This window comes from Muntiacus reevesi, chromosome 11 (assembly GCF_963930625.1).
Source record: "Muntiacus reevesi chromosome 11, mMunRee1.1, whole genome shotgun sequence".
Taxonomy (NCBI): Eukaryota; Metazoa; Chordata; class Mammalia; order Artiodactyla; family Cervidae; genus Muntiacus; species Muntiacus reevesi.
Window position 1 is genome coordinate 10,758,672 of NC_089259.1, and position 21,242 is coordinate 10,779,913.

The 21,242-nt window shown below is 39.8% G+C and overlaps 1 protein-coding gene across 1 annotated transcript in view; it reads right to left on the reverse strand.

Annotated features, from left to right (window-relative positions):
* The window catches only part of VWA8 (von Willebrand factor A domain containing 8), a 371,377-nt gene that overhangs the window by 142,028 nt on the left and 208,107 nt on the right, over positions 1-21,242 (reverse strand). Inside the window, exons 27-29 of the mRNA XM_065901945.1 lie at positions 13,241-13,349; positions 11,316-11,454; positions 6,843-7,042 (exon numbers count right to left, since the gene is read on the reverse strand). Of these exons, the coding sequence (XP_065758017.1) occupies positions 6,843-7,042; positions 11,316-11,454; positions 13,241-13,349 (448 nt within the window). The remainder of the gene's footprint in view (positions 1-6,842; positions 7,043-11,315; positions 11,455-13,240; positions 13,350-21,242) is intronic.

Consider the following 21,242-nt stretch of genomic DNA (forward strand, 5'->3'; position numbering starts at 1 on the left):
ATTCACTGAGCTTGGGAACCTTCATAGCTCGTGCTATGATAACATACTGACAAGAGACTGCTCCAGCAGCATTCACCACAGTTATACAAATGAAGTAACAATCTCTCAGAAATTAGGAGGATTTTTTCAAGGGAAAAAACTAAAAAAAATTAACATTAGACATTAAAATAAGTGAATAGAAACACATGAAATAAGAACTTAAAATTTAGAAAGCCAGAAAAGATTGAATATTTTAAAGCAATGTAAAGAAGTTGGGTTTTCAGTTAAAATTTAAAAACATTTGAAGGTTAGACTAACAGGTTTACAAAAAGGCACCAGAAAATTGTTTGTCAGGCCTCATTGTTATATAATTGTCTTTTTTTCTCTCTTATTTTGGTTCTTTTTGTTTTGTCTTATTAAGATTTGGGGCTCCTTCAGTTATACTAACCCTTATGAACTTTTCATTTTAAGAACTTTCTTTGCGGAAAATAAAATCACAAAGCATCCAAAGAATTACTATACATTTTGTAAAATATATACAAAATATGAAAAGTCTGCTCATTTCTTCCATAACATTTATTTGTTGTTGTTGTTCAGTCACTATGTCTGACTCTCTGTGGCCCCATGGACTGCAGCACACCAGGCTTTCCTGTCCTCCACTATCTCTGGGAGCATCCCCAGACTCGTGTCCATTGAGTCAGTGATGCCATCCAACTTATATTTAAAGCAGAAAGAAGAATACAAGGATGAATAATCATTACTTTTGCCCTTTATTACATAATCTAATTAGAGAGGAAATAAAAGGAAATGTAAATAGATTAACGATTCATCTGCAAATCTGAGACCTCATAGTGTGGTTTCAATTTATTTTACTAGCCAATTTTACTGAAGTGCACAAGAATTAAAGTAGTAGTTGTACTGAAGTTTCCTTTATTCCACATACTCCAAATATTGGCTGTATTACAAAAACTCTAAGCAAGTTGACAAAGCTTAAAGTTTTCCTTATAAAGAAACTTAGAATGCATCATTCTGTATAATATGCAATTCTCCATTACACCTCCATTACATGTGTGTGTTACAATGGAAATCTGCTCAATGTTACGTGGCATCCTGGATGGGAGAGGGGTTTGGGGGAGAAAGGATACATGTGTACCTATGGCTGAGTCCCCTCACTGTTCACCTGAAACCATGACAATGTTGTTTGTTAATCAGCTATACCCCAATACAAAATAAAAAGCTTATTTTTTTAAAAAAAGAATGTGCATCAGTAATATTCTTTTTTAAAATCAACATATTATATAAGAAGCACCATTCCTGGCATTTGAAAGTTTGAATATGATAAAAATCTCAAGGGAAATCCTTAAAGTTTTCCTTAAGAAGTTGTACTAATAAGTTAAAAATTTTCAGTCTCTATTCTAGACTAAGTCTTTTTTTGAGTTAGTATTTTTTAAAGAAGAAAATTTCTCTTATGATAAATATGTACAACATTAACACAAATCGCTAGCACTTAAGCAATTTGGATAATATTAACTTTTATGAGCAACAGAAAGCCCTAAAAATAATGTTTGATCCCAATATGATTAAGTAGAAGAATAAGCAGATGATTAAACAGATATGGTTACGCACAAAAATTAGTACAGTTTTGCATTTTTCTTCCTTTTTAGGGTCTAGTACTTCTGAAGTGAACTGAAAAACTGGATTTTTCTAAGTAACAGAAAACATACCTTTATATGTGTGTGTATTTATACGTATGTTTCCAGCCACTGCTGTATTTAGAATTAGTTCTAGAAGCAATTGGCAACATGAAGGCATTCTGCTGCTCCATCCTTTTAGATGTTAATGGTTTCCTTCTGTAAATGACTAATGATATATTCTGTCTGAGTTTAAAAATAGAATTTTGCGTCACACATGAGTACATGTAACTGTGGTTTTGGCACTCCTTCCAGGGGGGCAGGGTGGAGAAGCGAGTGAGCGATTTTATTATGTTTGTATTTGACTGGGAGAAAAGTAACCTCTGGATGACCTCCATGTCCTAAAGTCTGAAATTCTAAACTTTGTACAGATGTAATAAGTAATCTCATGGGGGGGGTGGGGTAGGGAGGAGGGAGGAGGCTTTATTTTTAGGCATGGCAAAGTTTCCCTTTCCTCACTTAAGATTTTATTTTAGCAAGGAATTTTTGAACAACTTCTTAAACTAACCAGCGAAATGCATCTGTTGCCAAGCTCTATAAAGACAAGGGATAGATGAATCAATGGAAGTACCTCTTTACAATATTTTAGCCCCCTTGTCAACTAGGGCAGAATGGGGAAGAAGGAAATGAAGGCAGCACACTCATTTTCTCATTAAATCAGAATTATTCATCATTTGTTAAATTTTACAGTTACACGCTGTTCATTTGGAATTAAGGAGGGCTTAATACTCTAGTGCGGACATAACATAAAACAGACAGAGGACAGGTAGACAGAAAATCCTGGGAAGCCATGCGAGTCTGCTCAGGGCATTGAGGTAACCTGGAAAATCGCTGAAACTGGTCAATGGGCAAAAGTCAGGTAGCATGCAAGAATGCCAGGAGGGAAAGTGTGGGTTTATACAAAAAACACACTGTCTTCGATGAAAGTCATTATACATGAGCAGGGAACAGATCCACAATGTTGCCAAATCACTGGATCTTTTGAGAAGACAAACTACTTCCTGAGAACCTGAAAATCTCATACTTTTAAAATTGGTATCTGTAAATTTGACAGTTTGCCTGACAGTTGAAAATTTGGCAAGATTTTTTGAAAAAATACTCCAAAATCAGACTTCTATTTAAATTTGATTGGTTCACTTAATCAAAAATCACCAAGATATCATGTGCTTCTTATGAGAGTTTCCTCTGGCTGTAGAAATCAATTCAATGGCATTGATATTTTGTTGGACCTCTACAAAACCCTTTTCAATGGGATGGACACAAGCTTTTCTAAGCAAGAGCTGAACATTTGTATATTCTGCTTCTAGGAGAAAGTAAAGTGAAAAAAATTGTGAAAACTAGAAAAAAACTGATTAACTCAGAATTTATGATAATTGTTGAGTCCTGCCCAAGGCCACAGGTGCGGGACCTTGCAGCAGGGCCACAGACGCGGAGAACCGAGGACACTCCACAGCTGACTGAGCCCCTCTGTAGCGGTTGCTAAAAGCTCCTGTCACCACTGACAAGCGTCCTGACTCCCAATCAGGCAAAGACGCCCGCTCCAGTAAGCACCCCATCGCCCCAACCAATCACCTATGGCCAACGGTCCAGGAGGAATTTTCTTTGTTCTGAGACTATAAAAATTGGTTATTAACCCATGAAAACTGACTCTCTCTGGTCTATCAGGCAGTCAGCCCACTGCGCTTGCAGTACCCACATTGTATCTGCTCGTTGTTCTTAATAAACTCACTCCCTCTTGAAATGCTCTGGGTCTGGAAATTCTTTTCCAACCTGTGCTTGGACTGCCTCAACAGTAACTACTTGGGCAAAGCCTAAAGTTGTAGTTGACTTACTTAACTCAGTGAAACACTGAAAGGCTATTTACGAGATTTTTTTTATTGTTGATTAGAAACAGTCTAAAAGCACTGTTCTGGGTAACACTTTACTCTTATAGTATCTTAAAATACTTAACAAGTAAAAGCATTTGCATTTTTTCAATATTTTCCTATGATGGATAACTTTTAAAAATTTCTGCAGTGAGTGAGAGCATGGACAAAATTAATGTAATTCTGGTGGTGTCAATCCAGTTTGGCCTGAACTTCTGTTCCACCATGTGTTTACTTGGTAAGTTATTTACACTCCCTGAGCCTCAGTTTTCTCACCTGTAAATATTGATAAAGCTACCCCACTGAGACTCCAGAAAAATAACGTGGGATAACATGTATAATCTTTCCCTTGACACATTTGTCAGCATTTAATCATTGATCTTCCTCCTTGAGATATTCATCACTTGGCTTCTGAAATACCACACCCTGGTTTATTCATCTCCACCACTGAATACTCATCTTTAGTTCCCCTTGGTTGATTCCTCCTCCTTTCCCCCATTTCTTAATATTTCATTGCTCCAGGGCTTAGCACTTAGACTTCTCTCTCTCTCTTTTTTTTTTAAGACTTCTCTTTTCTACCCACATTCCACTCCCTTAGTCATCACTTTCAGTTTTATGATTTAAATAACATTTATACTCCAGTGACTTCCCAACTTATGCTTCCTGTTCTCCATTAAACAGCAGAATCATCTACTTGGCTTTGTTATAGGCATCTCGAACTGAATCACACATCTAATTTTTTCTCCCAAATCAATTCCTTCCTCATCTCAGTTCATGGCAGGTCTACTCTTTTCGTTGCTCAAGCCTTAAATCTTAAAGTTGACCTTAGTTTCTACTCTGTCACTTCATGTGTCTGATCTGTTAGGAAATCCTGTTAGTCGCACCTTCAGAATATATACAGAATCCATCATCACTGATGACTTCCAAACTTGGGTGATCTCTTGCTTGGATCATTGTAAAAATGTAAAAATTGTAAATGTAAAAAAAAAAATATAAAATTAGTTTCCTTCATTTTGCCTTTGTACCTGTAGACTATTCACTACAGAGGAGCTAGAGAAATCCCTAGGGATTTAGAAATCCCTAAAATATATGTCAGATCTAGCTGCTCCTCTGTTTGAAGCCCTCTAAGACCTTCTTCCCCTCCCCTCACAGGCAGCGCAGAACCTTAGAATGATTCATAAGGCTCTACACCTCTGCCTCCCCACCCTCCACCATGGTCCCGCCCCAGCTTACTGGGGGACTTCTTTGGCCTTGCCTCATTATACTCTGGCCCTCATTCAGTCTTCCCCACCACACTTCTTTAAAGCTGCAAAGGCATATTCCAGTCTCTGGGCCTCTGAATTTATAATTCCCTTTCCCTGGGAACTCTCTGCTTCCCAGTATCTCTTCTTTCCCTTAATGCTGTCAACTCTACTTAAATATCACTTTCTCAGGCAGGCAATCCCTGGCCCGCCCTGCTTTAAGTGGCGGTCTTCCTTCTGTTTTACTCCCCCTTGTCTCTCATCGTCTAATTTAAGTTGTGATTATTTATTTCGCTTATTGTCTATCTTTCTGCACCAGAATACAAGCTTCTCAGAACAAGGACTTTTGTTTTGTTTATGGAAGTATCCTTAAGAGTAAGCATGTGATACTTATTTGATGAATGAATGATATGCTTACAATACTATTTGGTGGGCTTCGCTGGTGGCTCAGTGGTAAAGAATCTGCCAGCACTACAGCAGTCACGGGAGACATGGGTTCAATCCCTGGGTTGGGAAGAAGGAAATGGCAACCCACTCCAGTATTCTTGTCTGGAGAATCCCATGGATAGAGGAGCCTGAAAGGCTACAGTCCATAGGGACACAAAGAGTCAGAAACAACTAAAATGACTGAACATACACACACACAGACACACACACAGACACACACACACACACACAATTTGGTAGCTACCAGGTGGGTAACAGGTCTATAAAAACATTGCACTCCTTTCTATTGGAGAGTATAGATTAACTTTATTGTTGTTTAGTCACTAAGATGTGTCCTTCTTGACATTATGAGTGACCTTTTTGACTTTATGAATGGGATTAGTGCCCTTACAAAAGACACATGGATGCGATCCCCGCTTCTTCTGCCATGTGAGGTCACAGGGAAAAGACAGCTGTCTAGGAAGTAGGTTTTCACAAGATCCCGAACCTGCAGTCACCTTGGTCTTGGACTCGCCAGGCTGCAGAACTGTGAGAAGTAAATGCCTGCTGTTTATAAGCTACCTTGTCTATGGTACCTACACTACAGCAGCCAGACCAGATTAAGAGGGCGGTCTCCAACCTTTTGGGCACCAGGGTCCAGTTTTGTGGAAGACCATTCTGTCATGCATGGGGGATGGGATGGATGTTTTCAGGATGATTCAAGCATGTTACATTTACTGTGCACTTTATTTATATTATTATTATATCAGCTCCACCTCAGATCATCAGGTGTTAGATCCTGGAGTTTGGAGACCCCTGGACTAAGACAATTCCATTCAGTATAGTTACATAGCTGTCTCCACATAAAGAATGCCATTCGGGTTTCAGATAACATGTCATCTCCTAAGCGGAGCTATGTTAGCACTCTTGAGTACTATTCATTCTTCCAGCTCCTCCCACCCTACCCCCATCTTTCCCTAGGACATTTTTTCTTGTTGTTGTTTAGTCGCTAAATTGTGTCTGACTCTCTTGGGATCCCATGAACTGTACAGCAGTTATCACTGCTTGAATTTGGCATATTTATTTGTTGGCTTACTTGCTGTCTGTCTCCCCAAAGAGAAGGCAAACTCCCTAACAATGAACTGCTGCTGCTGTTGCTCCATTTCCTCAGCGTGTAGATTCTGTGCGACCCCATGGACTACAGTCCACCAGGCTCCTCTGTCCCTGGGATTCTCCAGGCAAGAATACTGGAGTGGGTTGCCATGCCCTCCTCCAGGGGGTCTTTCCGACCCAGGGATTGAACCCCCATCTCTTACGTCTCCTGCATTGCAGGCAGATTCTTTACTGCTGAGCCACCAAGAAAGCCCCCAACAATGAACTATCCAGCCTCAAATGTCATTAGTCTGAGATTAGGAAACCCTCACTCAACATTTTTCAAAGATTAAAGCCCACGTTGAAGTCCCCCAGAGAGGAAGGCGTTAGCCTGCCTTGTGGTACTGATAACATACAACTCCCGACTCCTTCCTGCAGCCCTTCTCCTCAGCCTTTATGAAAGCACACATTCTTAGTGATAGGCTGAAAAACGTTCCTGCCTGTCCCTCACGTAAGTCGCTCTTGGTATAGTGAGGCCACGTCGTTACCTGCTGCTCATGGAGAACCACTTGACCCTTTAGGGGATTTCCCAGCGGTGCCACCGTCACAAATGGGTGCCAGATTCCACTGGCTGTTCTCGGGAAGATGTCGAAAAGGTCCACAAAGTGGCCGCTTTTCCCAGTCATATTCATAAAGTATAAGGACACGGGATTGCATGCAACTACATAGAGAGTATTTTCTTCATTTTCTGAAATGATAAAAAAAAAAAAGAGTTAATTCTATTCTGCAGTAGATTTTCTGACTGGTCCAAAAAGGTCTGGTGAAAACTGAATCATAAGACAGCATACAATCAGAACTCAGCAGATGACCTGCACACAGATTGGTCAAAGGGCACTGGGAGAAGCAATTTCACACCTGCTCTAAGTGTTTTGGAGAAGGGAATGGCAACCTACTCCAGTATTCTTGCCTGGAGAATCCCAGGGACAGAGGAGCCTAGTGGGCTACAGTCCACGGGATTGCGAAGAGTAGGATACAACTGAGTGACTAACACTTTCTTCTTTCCAGATGTATTAATAGATGGGACCATGCCTATCTACTCCAGGAAGTAAGTATCTATTTGTTCCCCAAAGAATTCCATAACATCTCACAGTAACACCATTAAATATTTAACACTCCTCAATGTCAGGAAACTCTTCCTTCTATGAAAGTATTTTGTGCTTCAATAAAAGTCTGTTTCCTCTTATTTTATTATTGGCTCAGATGGATAACAGCTGGTCAACATCTTCCGTCTGCTAATCTGGTATTTCCCAGTTTACTAGATCTTTAGACTTTTCAAGTAAATAAGTATTTCCATTTTTTGATTTTTAGCTCTATGGATCTTATTTTCCAAATTATCTTTTTTAATATTTGTGTATTTTTATTATTACAAAACCTGTCTTTTCAGTTAAGTACTTGATCAGGTCCCTTTTCTGAATTCTATTTCAGTGCTTCTTCAACTTTCAAGTGTGTGTGAATCACCTGGGGATCTAATGAAAGAGCAGATTCTGACTCAGGGGCTCTGGAGTAGGGTTTCAGACTCTGCCTTTCCAATGAGCTCCCAGGAAATGTCACTGCTGTAGGCTTGAGGCAGGGGCTCTGGGGTGGGGTTTCACTCTGCCTTTCCAATGAACACCCAGGAAATGTCACTGCTCTAGGCTTGAGGCAGGGGCTCTGGGGTGGGATTTCACTCTGCCTTTCCAATGAACACCCAGGAAATGTCACTGCTCTAGGCTTGAGGCAGGGGCTCTGCGGTGGGGTTTCACTCTGCCTTTCCAGTGAACACCCAGGAAATGTCACTGCCTAGGCTTGAGGCAGGGGCTCTGGGGTGGGGTTTCACTCTGTCTTTCCAATGAACACCTAGGAAATGTCACTGCTGTAGGCTTGAGGCAGGGGCTCTGGGGTGGGGTTTTACTCTGCCTTTCCAATGAGCTCCCAGGAAAAGTCATTGCTGTAGGCTTGAGGCAGGGGCTCTGGGGTGGGGTTTCACTCTGCCTTTCCAATGAGCTCCCAGGAAATGTCACTGCTCTAGGCTTAAGGCAGGGGCTCTGGGGTGGGGTTTCAGACTCTGCCTTTCCAATGAGCTCCCAGGAAATGTCACTGCTGTTGGCTTGAGGGTGTCCCTTTGAGTAGCCAGGTTCTGGACTGTTAACCATAATCTCTATTTCCGGGCACCCCAAAGCAAGGGATTAAGCTGCTTCTGTATAATAATCACTATTAATATCACTCATCATCTAGGTATCTATTTACAGTGGTCATATTTTCTGAACCCCAAACTAAGGTATAAGCTATGATAATGAGATATGTGGGACTATGCTGGAAATTTCAGGAAAAAAATATAGTGTGTATGTGTGTGTGTGTGATGTGTACACATAAAGACCAAATATATATAAAGATAAACAAATAAGCTAACATTGATAAGGAACACAAGTCAGTAGAATATCAGAGAAAGGCATTATTCAGGAGACACTATGAACTATGTATGTACTATAGCTCCAAATATCAGAATCACATAACTTACAATTTAAGAATGTTTTTAATGTGTCTATCAGCACAAATAAATTCAATTCAACATTTATTGAGCAACTTTGTACACAGCATAGGGAATTAGGAAATATAATAAAAGTATTAATAGAAATATACTTCATAAACATCAATTGTCCTCTCTTATTGCAGCATTAAGTACTGTTTGGTCTCTGGATCAAACATATCTATCTATCTAACTAACTGATTCTAAGAGAACCAAGAAAATCTTCTTTTCTCTCCCAAATACAAAATAGGCAAAAAAAAAAAAAAAAAGAGAGAGAGAGAGTCAAAGAAACAACACAAAGGCCCAGTTTGCAAATGTGGACAACACTGAAACAGAGGGTTAAATTTTGTGAGGGATAGCAAATGAGTTTCGCTTTTAAGGACCAGTTCTGACTGCCTGGCTGTGGCTGCCTGGAATGCTGAGTTGAGAAGAACTGTAAGACTGTGACAAGGTTTAACGACCCCTATCACTGACATGAGGCAGAGATTCACAGCATACTTATTTACAATCTCTAAAAATGAGACAAGGACCAAAGTTCAAACTATCGGTAAGATCTATACGCATTCTCTACTCATGTACGTTCTGTGGATGTTTGTTCCTAACTCTAGCTATGTTGAGTAAAAATATGTGCTTCTAAAATGTACAGGGTTTTTGTTGGTTAAATTATGTGAGGGACTGGTGTTGCTATTAAGACATTTTCAGTTCAGTTCAGTTCAGTCGCTCAACTGTGTCCAACTCTTTGCAACCGCATGGACTGCAGCATGCCAGGCCTCCCTGTCCACCATCAGCTCTCCGAGTTTACCCAAACTCATGTCCATCTAGTTGGTGATGCCATCCAACCATCTCATCCTCTGTCGTCCCCTTCTCCTCCTGCCTTCAATCTTTCCCAGCATCAGGGTCTTTTCCAATGAGTCAGTTCTCTGCATTAGGTAGCCAAAGTATTGGAGTTTCAGCTTCAACATCAGTCCTTCCAATGAACACCCAGGACTGATTTCCCTTAGGATGGACTGGTTGGATCTAACTGCAGTCCAAGGGACTCTCAAGAGTCTTCTCTAACACCACCGTTCAAAAGCTCAATTCTTCGGCACTCAGCTTTCTTTATAGTCCAACTCTCACATCCATACATGACTAGTGGAAAAACCATAGCTTTGACTAGTTGGACCTTTGTTGGCAAAGTAATCTCTCTGCTTTTTAATATGCTTTCTAGGTTGGTCATAACTTTCCTTCCAAGGAGTAAGAGTCTTTTAATTTCATGGCTGTAGTCACCACCTGCAGTGATTTTGGAGCCCCCCAAAATAAAGTCTATCATCGTTTCCACTGTTTCCCCATCTACTTGTCAGGAAGTGATGGGACTGGATGCCATGATCTTAGTTTTCTCAATGTTGAGTTTTAAGCCAATTTCTTCACTCTCCTCTTTCACCTTCATCTAGAGGCTCTTTAGTTCTTCTTCACTTTCTACATTCATATTATTCTCTACATAATAGGGCTTCCCTGATAGCTTAGCCAGTAAAGAATTCACTTGCAGTGCAGGAGACTGGAGTTCGATCCCTGGGTAGGAAGATCTCCTGGAGAAGGAAATGGCAACCCACTCCAATATTCTTGTCTAGAGAACTCCATGGACAGAGGAGACTGGTGGGTCACATATGACCATAGGGTCACAAAGAGTCAGACATGACTAAGTGACGAATAAACCCAACACACAGGGAATGTAAAATATCTTAACAGGAACACCAGTCTGTTACCAACAAAAACCCTGTACATTTTAAAAGCACATATTTTTACTCAACATAGCTGATTTTAGGAACAAAGATCGATAGAATGTACACAAACAAAAGCTTGCTTCCTAATTTTTGCCTGAATAATCCCCATTGTAGATAAGTTAGTGACCCTCTCCCTTCCCCCTGTCATCACTTGTGTTGATATCACCTTAGTAACTGCCATCAATTGAAAACTTCTGCCAAAAAGTACCCAGGATACACTGCATGCATCAGTAGGTAATGGCAACAGTCCAGAGATGCAGATGCCAAAAATTCACATCCTTTATTTGCCATTCTTTACAATGAGAGGTCTAATGACTGCAAATCCTCCAACCCTGCTTTCAGAATACATATAATCACCAAACTGGAATCCCAGCCAAAAAAAATCGAATGTTTTTCCTTTTTCTTTCCCCCTTCTATTTTTAGCATGAGCCCGGGTGAGTTTAACTTTGTGTTACAATGGTAATGAGAAACAGACATGCATATAAACACAGCCATGCTTACGTGGATTCCACAACAGTATTTTGTTAGGTTGTTATAGGAAATTAGATCTAAATTACATATAATTGCTATCCAATCCAAGAATGGCACAGTTACTGAGTCTAGTATAGACTTCTTGATGTCCAGAGATTATTTTGATCTGGCTTTTAAAAAAAATTAGTGCAGGAAGGAAAAATCAAAAGAATAAACTGACATACCATGTGTTGTAGCTACATCACAGATTAAGTTCATTTCATCCAGTGGTAACCTCCAGGAGCTACATTCTTCAGTAAAGGTTTGGGATCTTCCTTCATGTCTTTCTATTGGATATTCCTGTATGTTTATAAGTGCTGGACCCTATTAAAGAAAAAAAGTAGTTATCTGCAATAAGATATTTGGGTAGTTATCAAAATGTAGAAAAGTTAGAGTTCTTCCAAACTAAGATTTTCAGTTCAAATACTCACTATCTTGATACACCTCTTCTCATTTTATTGACTGGCATAATACTTATGACAATAATAATACCATATAGTTGCATTCATAAAGGCTTTCACATGTGCTATCATATTTAATTTCTCATTTTGTTTTATTTTTATTCAGAAAATATATCATATAAAATCCCCTAGGAATTCTCATTACTTTACTCTTTCCTAAGCCAACTGCAAGTTTTGAACTCCAAGTGTGGGGACCCAGAGCTGTCCAAACCAGGAGAATAATTTTTTTAAATACAATTGATTTGCATGCCCTTACAGTCCTTAATTAATCAAAACTTTTTGGGTCAGATATTGACTATTGTGGCAGCCAGGGCTTCCTGGGTGGTGTAGTGGTAAAAGAATCCACCTGCCAATACAAGAGATGCAGGAGACTTGGGTCTGATCTCTGGGTTGAGAAGATCCCTTGGAGTGGGAAATGGCAAAACACTCCAGTATTCTTGCCGGGAAAATTCCATGGACAGAGGAGCCTGGTGGGCTCTACAGTCCATGGGATCACAAAGAGTCAGACATGACTGAGTGACTAAGCATGCACACATTCATAGGTGCTATTACTCCTACGGTCTAGATTGTATCTTAGGAGCTAGACAACTAAATATTACATTTCTTGTACTCCTCTGCAGCAAGCATTCTGGATATGATTTAGCTTCTGCCAATTAAATGCCCTTGCAGGAGATTTGTAAGGCAGATGAGCAGCAGAAGCTACTGTCCTGTAGTCAGTGTGGACAAAAAAGGCGAATCTGACAGACATGAGCAGTCAGAGTCTATGCTCTACTACAAGGGTTGACAAACTACAGCTCACAGGTCAAGTCTGATCCACTCCCTGATTGCGTCAATAAAATGTTACTAGGACACAGTGTCACTCATTTGTTAAAGTACTGCCTGAGGCTGCTTTTGAGCTACCATGGCAAAGCTGAGTAGCTGTGACAGAACCTATATGGCCACCACGCCTGAAATATTTACTCGTGTGTGTGTGTGTGTGCTCGGTTGCTCAGTCGTCTTTGATTCCTTGCAAGCTTATGGACTGTAGCCAGTCAGGCTCCTCTGTCCTTGGAATTTTCCAGGCAAGAATACTGGAGTGGGTTGCCATTTCCTTCTGCAGGGGGTCTTCCCGACGCAGGGATTGAACACAGGTCACTAATGTCTTCTGCATTGGTAGGTGGATTCTTTACCACTGAGCCACCACTATCCAGCCCCTTACAGGAAAAGTTTCCTAGTCTGGACTTACTGTGCAGAAGCAAAAACACTGATCCTGAAATCAAAAGTCCAGGGTGGCCCCTTGACTTCTGACCCTCTTGTCCAATTGATTTTATAAGCAGCTAATTCCTCACAGTTAAACCTAGAGGGATTGCTACTGCAACTAGTGATTGATATTTCTTTGCCTTTTTTCTTGAAAACAAATATAATGGAGTAACTGTCCTACCTGACTTTCCTGAAATACAGATTAGCTCTTAGGAATTCTACTAATCATTAGCCATTACCTATATCATGACCCTCAGAGGCCAGACTCACTTGAGAATCACAGAAGAAGCTAAATCTATTCTGAAATAACATCAGAACAATCATTTCTAAGACTGAAAAGATTTTCTCTAGGGAAGATACTGAAAAACAGATAACATTCAATATTCTAATGAAGAAATAATGATACCAACCTTAACATCTATATGATGAGTTTCTGCTGGACACAGCAGTTTTTGCATTCCATTTCTTGACTGACCAATTGTCCAGTAGCCCATGAAGGTCTGCTCTGGCAGAGGCAACCTGTCAAAGATTAATTTGAAGAGTAAACATTTCTTTTTGTTTCCAAGTCACAGGAAAAAATAAGAACCATGTATTGAAAGTGTTTAGTCACTCAGTCGTGTCCAACTCTTTGTGACCCTATGGACTGTAGCCTGCCAGACTCCTGTCCATGGAATTCTCCAAGCAAGAGTACTGGAATGTGTTGCCATGTATTACTGATCACATAAAGAAATCTGAAGAACACTTTACTTTGAAGTGAGTTCTACTTCATTTTATTAAAAGATAGTCTTTAATAGAATGTTTAAAATATACTTGAAAAAGAAAAGAATTCACATTTCAGAAACTCAGAAGGTAATGTCCTACTCTGTTTTTACCATAATGACAAATATAATTAACGTTTAAGTATTTTTTTCCTGAATTGGTAAATAGTAATTTAACATCTGAATTCCTATTAGAGTAATAGAAAGGACTTAGAGGTAAAATGGAGCAATCCATCAGTTTTTTTCATTCTATTCTCCTAAATTTGAAATCAAATAATAAGTAGTACAGAATACTACTGGGATTCCCAGGTGGCTCAGTGGTAAAGAATCTGCCTGTCAATGTAGGAGATGTGAGTTCGATCTCTGGGTCAGGAAGATCCCCTGGAGAAGGAAATGGCAACCCACTCCAGTACTCTTGCCTGGAAAATCCCATGGACAGAAGAGCCTGGTGGGCCCCAGACCATGGCATCACAAGGAGTCAGACATGACTCAGGGACTAAACACCACCACCAGAATTCTACAGGTCACATGTTTGTAAGTTGTACAGGGAAAATTTCATAGCATCCACTTTAGCACTCTAATTTTTATTTTTTTTTTTACTTTGAACCAACATAAAATACCTACAGAAACATTGACACAAACGTGCCACTTACTCCAGAGCACACCTATGCGTCCAGCACTCAAGCATCACCAACACTCAGAAACTCCCTTGGACTATTTCAGTCATTACCCCTCCCACGGGAGCTACTATGCTGACTTCTAATGGAATTATTCTACGTTTAGATTCCATTTTATCTAAAGCTACTTTTAAATAAAAGTAGAAACAAATATGGCAATGCTAAAGGACAAAACCACAGATAAATTTTTTTAGAGTAAAGCCTTTACTTTTTAATCATACTAAATTTTTTGGCATGTTTAAAAAAAGAAACCATTAATTTGTCATTCAATTCATTATGAATTTCTTATTCGATGGTAAGTGAAGGCCAAAAATTATTCAGAATTAAAAGTTCTTCAAAAATAATGCATAATATGACTATAAATTGAAATGAATGCTTGAAATAAGCATCATGATCATTAAAAGAGTACATACTGATATTTAGAAAATCACTTTTTTTTTCAGTAAAAGAGTAAGTCTGACAAAATATCTCCACATACTTAATAAGACCATGGAAGGCTTAGATTTTTTTTTGCTTAGAATAGTGAAACCAAGTATTCTGGTGGAATATGATTTTTGTCCTTTGAAATGCTAATGTTTAACACCACAGGAACGAAATCTAAAAGAAATTTACATTGAAATTCTTCTAAATCATAACATAATTATTCAAAAGGACATATATGCTTTATATCTATCATTTAAAATACATTTTAAGTACATGGACAATTATCCTGATTGGTCATCACTTATTTCCCTGTTTTTTTTTTGTTTTTTTTGTTTTTTACCACTAATGAGGTGGAAGAGGCACTAAGTTAGGGAATTTACTATAACTGTTCTCTCTTAAGGTAATAAAACACATTCCCATGTCAAAAGGAAAGATTTTGAAAGCGTCTTGTAGACTAGACTCTCTCTCTGCTTGTTTAGGAAATGAACAGTATTCATTGCCTTCAGCAGTTCACCAAAGGGGAATTAGATCTCTAAAAACAGAGCAGAAAACAAAGGAAGGAGAAACACCTAACTTTTTTCTAGTGTAGAAGATTTAATGGGTTCTAGTGCTAGTTCTTTTATTAATTAGTTCTGCAGACTTGTGAAAGAAAAGTTAGATAATTTCTCTGAGTGTTAATTTTTTCCTTTGTGAGATGAAGGCAATAATCTGTAAGATTCTGGTTTCATCTAAGGACTGGGGGAGTCTCTGATGACAATTTTAGAGAGTGGAGTGAATTATCAGTGGTAGATCTTGCATAACCTTTGGTTCTGGAGTGAATATAAATAGTCAGAACAAAATTACCTACACCTATCAATAGAAGGGGCTTCCCTGGTCGTTCAGCTGGTAAAGAACCCACCTAGCCCATGCAGGAGACACAACAGACCCCGGTCTGATCCCCCGGTCGGGAAGATCCCCTGGAGAAGGAGATGGCAAACCACTCCAGTGTTCTTGCCTGGAGAATTCCAGGGACAGAGGAGCCTGGAGGGCTACAGTCCATGGGGTCGCAAAGAGTTGGAGTCAATCAAGAGTGCACGCATGCCAGGCCACATCAGTAGAATAGGTGCCTGGTAGACAAAATTGCTTTTTCAAAGCTGATAAAAAGGAGCTCTGTGTCCACCCCAAATCATCTCTTTGAAGACAGCAGAAACAGTCACACATCTGGAAATATAATCAGAGGTGGAACACTGCTTAATAAAAGTTATGCTCGGTTCATAGGCTGAAATAAGGCCTAAAAAACTTGCCTAATATATCCTTTAATAATCTCACAAAATATCATACAGATGCTAAAAACAAAATAAAACCAAAACCTTCATCCATTTGGGAAAAAAATAACTTTACTAGACTTCCAATTTTTACTGACAACCCCCAGGGAATATTCATGAAAGCTGCTTTGAACTTGCCAACTCACTCTAAGTAACGGTCATGGAAATTACAGACTGCCTGGTTCCATTTAAAAATAGCACTAGCTGTTTGTTTGGCAGAGGATGGGAAGGACCTTCAGGTACCCCATATAGAATCTGTTTCAAAATCACATAACAAGATGCCATTAGCGTTAACAGTTGCAACTGAAAGTCACATATGCAGGGTGTTCTGAAGTTACCCAATCAAACTGATTCTATCTGCCTCTTGGTAATACCGGGAGTTGTTTCTAGACTTCCTGTGGGCTCTAGGGTGGCCAAATGAGGTAAACCAAAGCCCCTCATTTATTTTCCACTACTAAGTTTTCCTAATACATTGTGGAAAAATTTGACAGTTATTAACTCTCTCTCCTTCAATAAGTTACTGCACACATGCTAAGTCGCTTCAGTCATGTCTGACTCTTTGCGGCCCCATGGACTATAGCCCACCAGGCTCCTCTGTCCCTGGAATTCTCCAGGCAAGACGACTGGAGGGGGTAGCCATTCTCTTCTTCAGGGGACCTTCCCAACCCAGGGATGGAACCCGGGTCTCCTGCATTGCAGGCAGATTCTTTACCATCTGAGGCACCAGGGAAGTCCAGTTAGGGGCAAGGGGAATTATAATTTAATGCATGAACAAGCTTTGGAATTTGAAATATATTCAACATTAATTTAAGTGTAACTCTAAACTAATAACCAGTTAGCAAACGGCCCTATACCATTACTGAAATCTGTCATCCAACTCCAACCAGACTTAAGTTGTTATATCTGATTTGATTGAAACAACTATGGTATTTTCCATAATTTTAAGATCCTGTTACTTCTATTGTTTAACTTTGTTAAAGTCCTACCTGGAATGATATCTGGATTTGATTTTAAGGGAGAAGACAATGAACTTAAGACTTATAAATAGTACTACTTTTTATCTTCAGTGTCATTCATAAATTTATGTTTTTTAAAACACTGAAGTATTTCAATTCATATGTTGTGATGTTTCTTAATCCCTTGTGGAAGTATTAATAAAGATCTGGAAGCAAAAGTTTTAACTAAAAAAGAAAAGGTGACTTTCAAAATTATGACTCAGGTCAAATTGCAGCACTTAGGCAAATTACAGAAAGGGGAAAAAAAGTTTTTTTAAGCATGCATACATTTCATAACATGATGCATATGGACACCAAAGTCGAGTTAGAGGGTCTGAATGACATACAAGAGATTTGTCTAAGATTGTTTCCATAAAGAGGTGAGCTGGGGTTTTAACGAGTATGTTCTGGCAAATTTCTGCCTTCTCTGAACATTTGCCAAAACTATTTCTGGAGTCTGAAAGAAACACGTGAAAAAGATTTGGATCTTTCTAGGGGCATTATGCAATTGGAAGTTGTTGACATACCTATTATCAACAGTTCCTAAAACATTTCCTTACCACAAGAACTACTAATTTTCATGGGAATAACGGAACCCTTCAGGGTAGTTCCACCAGCTCACAAAAACTCACCAATTATCACCATCTTTGAGAAGAACTCCAAGTTTAGAGGGCCTCGCTTGTTCCTAATGTTTTAAATCTAACATTTGGCATAAAGTAAGTTGGACAATCCAATTGAGTTTAATGGAACCTTTAACAGAATAACCCTGACAAACATTTCCACCTTTGGTTCTGACCCTTCCTCTCACTCTCCAGCCAGCATATGCCTTGGGTGAAGTGAAGTGAAATTCGCTCAGTCGTGTCCTACTGTATAGTCCATGGGATTCTCCAGGCCAGAATATTGGAGCATATGCCTTAGTAATTGTGAATTGCTACTTGCTGTTCTTCCACATACTCTGCATTTTCATGCTTCCATGAGGTTTTTACCTCAGCCCAGAACTCCTTTCTGCTATTGCCTCTTTGATGAAATCTTTCTCACTTTTTAAAGCCCAGTTCAAATGTCACTCCCTCTTGCATCCTTCTCCCACATTTCTTTCTGGGCAGAATGAATCTCTTGCTCTTCTGGGTTTCCATGGAAATTTGTACATATGTAACTCTTAGAAACTCTTAGGATAGAGTTCTGTAGTATCTGCAGTTTTCAAATTTAAGGCCTGATAAAGAATAACTGTTTTAGAGAGCATGGTCAGAAGTGAATCTATGAAGTCCCTTGCAAATATTTATCCTTTCTAAGATAAAAAGTCAACACTCTACATAATGAAAACACAAACGCCAGCTTAAACACTTTAGACTAGTAACAATGGGTCCTACTGCCCCCAGTGAGCCTCCCTTGTTTACAAGAAAACTTCTGATTTCCCTTCCCTCAGTCTTGCATGTTGCTGGGAAATAAATTTTGCTTTGCTGCAAATGATGTGTACATGAATATTACATGTGTTTTTCCTTTCATTGTCTGGCTCTGCATTTAAACATTATGGTTTTCACTTTACAACTTAAGATTTGTGCACCTCTGCCACTGAGATCCTGCTGTGGTCACAGAAATGAAAAGTCATTTGGATGCATGAGATGAAAAAAGATTTGGGGCAACTTGTCTTTCTTGGCTAGCACTTCTCAGATAGCTCCCCCCTATCCAGGCTGATACTGTGTCAGCGCTGCTGCCCAGGGTCACTCCATGCTAGAGCAGATGCAGTCACAAAGCTCTACACATCTCTTTCTTTCTTCCTCTTCACAGAAGTTGTGAGACTACAGGTCTGGGCCTTGGATTTCCTTTCCCTCAACTCTCTTCAAATTTCACTGCAAAAACTTCTTTTTTCCTGCCACCTGCTTTACCAACCACATCTTAGTATTTTTGAATCTTAAACTCTTTTTCTAGTTATTCACATCAACAATGACTGGGGCTGAAACTCTCCCAGTTGGAAATTTTCCCAGAAAACAAACAAAAAAACCCCGAAACTACTATTATTTCCCTCAAGAAGGACTCATAGGACGAGAAACCCTACTGTGAATGCAGAACTTGAATATAACATTGCATAATAAGGTTGAGAGTTTACATGTTTTCTCAAGATTGCTAACTCATTGAAAGTAAGGCTTACATCTTACTCACTTGAATCTCTGTCATTAGAATTCATCAATTCTGCTACGGAAACCTCTCATCCCGTGTCCCTCTTTTTTAGTCCCACTGCCACAACATAAGCTTTCACTGTTCATCATTGGAATTGCTGCAGTTGCTTCCCAATAGGTAGGTCTTCCTGCTTCAGTATCGTTGCCTCTCAGTGTCTTATCTTTAGAAAACGTAAAGGGGTCTTTCTAATTTATGAATCAGACCATGTTACTCTCTGGCTTCAAATTCTTCTACGGTTCCCTTGACTCTCCTCTTTTAGTCTCACCATGCAGCATGCCCTGTAAAACTGTCTCTGCTTGAAGTTCTTTCTTCTCCTTTATTAGCCTGGAGAGATTTTGCCTGGTGACTGTCCTTGAATCTCCCCTGGGGCAGAGGGCAGCAACCCTACCTCTTCAATCTCTCTTGTCAGAACACAAGGCACTCTTTACCTGAGTGCTTCCCGGATTATAATGGTCTCCTTGAAGGCAGATTCTGAGCCTTCTTCTCCTTTAGATTTTTGACTCCTTATTTAGTGTTTATCATGTAAATGTTCAATGGGTGTGTTTGTTTAGTCACTCAGGCCTGTCCGACACTTTGGGGCCCATGGACTATAGCCCGCCAGGCTCCTCTTCCATGGAATTTTCCAGGCAAGAGTACTGGAGCGGGTTTGCCATTTCCTATTCCAGGAGATCTTCCTGACCCAGGGATCGAACTGGAGTCTCTTGCGTCTCCTATACTGGCAGTCCATGGGGTCGTAAAGAGTTGGACACGACTGAGCGACCAGCATTTTCACTTTTCAAATGTTCAATCGTGTTTGCTAAATGAATGAATGCGTGCATGCTGCGTGCTAAGTCGCTTTAGTCGGGTCTGGTTTTTTGCCACCCTATGGACTGCAGTCCACCAGTCTCCTCTGTCCATGTGATTCTCCAGGCAAGAAAACTGGAGTGGCTAGCCAGGTCCTGCTCCAGGGGCTCTTCCCGATGACATCTCCTTTGGCTCCTCCACTGTAGGTGGATTGGTTACTGCTGAGCCACCAGGAAGCCCAAATGAATGAATGCTTGGTTACATTACAACAGCTTCACCGACTTGTGTCTCATCTTGATGGCAAGTTGCAAACCACCACAGCAGATCATCCTCATGGAATCTTGACTACCTACCTCTCAACAAAGGATGAAAGTATATTTGAAAGAGTTACCAATTGATTGGGATTCGGGATTTCTACCCAGCCAGGTGACAGAGATCATTTACAAATGCCTAAAGGATCAAGGATAATTCTGTGAGACTGTCGAAGATGAGTATTGAAGAAGATTCATACATCTTGACAATTTCTATGTAGATTGGCTATATTTTAAAATTTTCTCTGCACCCCCATAAAGGAACTGAAAGCAAGTTTTAATAAAATGACTGTGAAGCTACTTCAAAAAGTACCAAGAGAATAAGGGCAAGGACTGTGAAACTGTAAAACCCAATACCACCCTTCTGCTTATAATAGTTCTGAGATGTCATCATTTATTCAGTTGCTAAGTCATGTTCAATCTTTGTGACCCCTGCAGCAACTGCAGTGCTCCAGGCTTCCCTGCCCTTCCTGTCTCCCGGAGTCTGCTCAAACTCACGTCCACTGAGTCAGTGATGCCATCCAACCATCTCATCTCAGATGTCATTATGTAAATCTTATTATTTGGGGAAACTAAAGAGCTCTTTTACAAAGTGAAAGTAAATCATCACAAAGAGTATAACTGCATACCTTAGAACTTCGTGATCAATACAATGAACTCATTTGTAAAAACTAACTCTTTAAAAGGAAAATTATGCTGTAGCATATAATAGTTTGGAAAATGGAAGGAGAAGCACAAAACATTGAGAGTCTTTTAATTTAATGGGATAAATAGTAAACTGATAATCATTCTTATAGTCAAAAATAAACCTAATGAGATTACTCTAGAGAGAACCCTGGTTGGGGATGTTCTTTTTGATGTCTCCCGGTATCTGGGGCTTCCTGGTGGCTCAGACAGTAAAGAATCTGCCTGCAATGCAGGAGATACATTGGGTCAGGGAGATCCCCTGGAGAAGGGAATGGCAACCCACTCCAGTATTCTTGCCC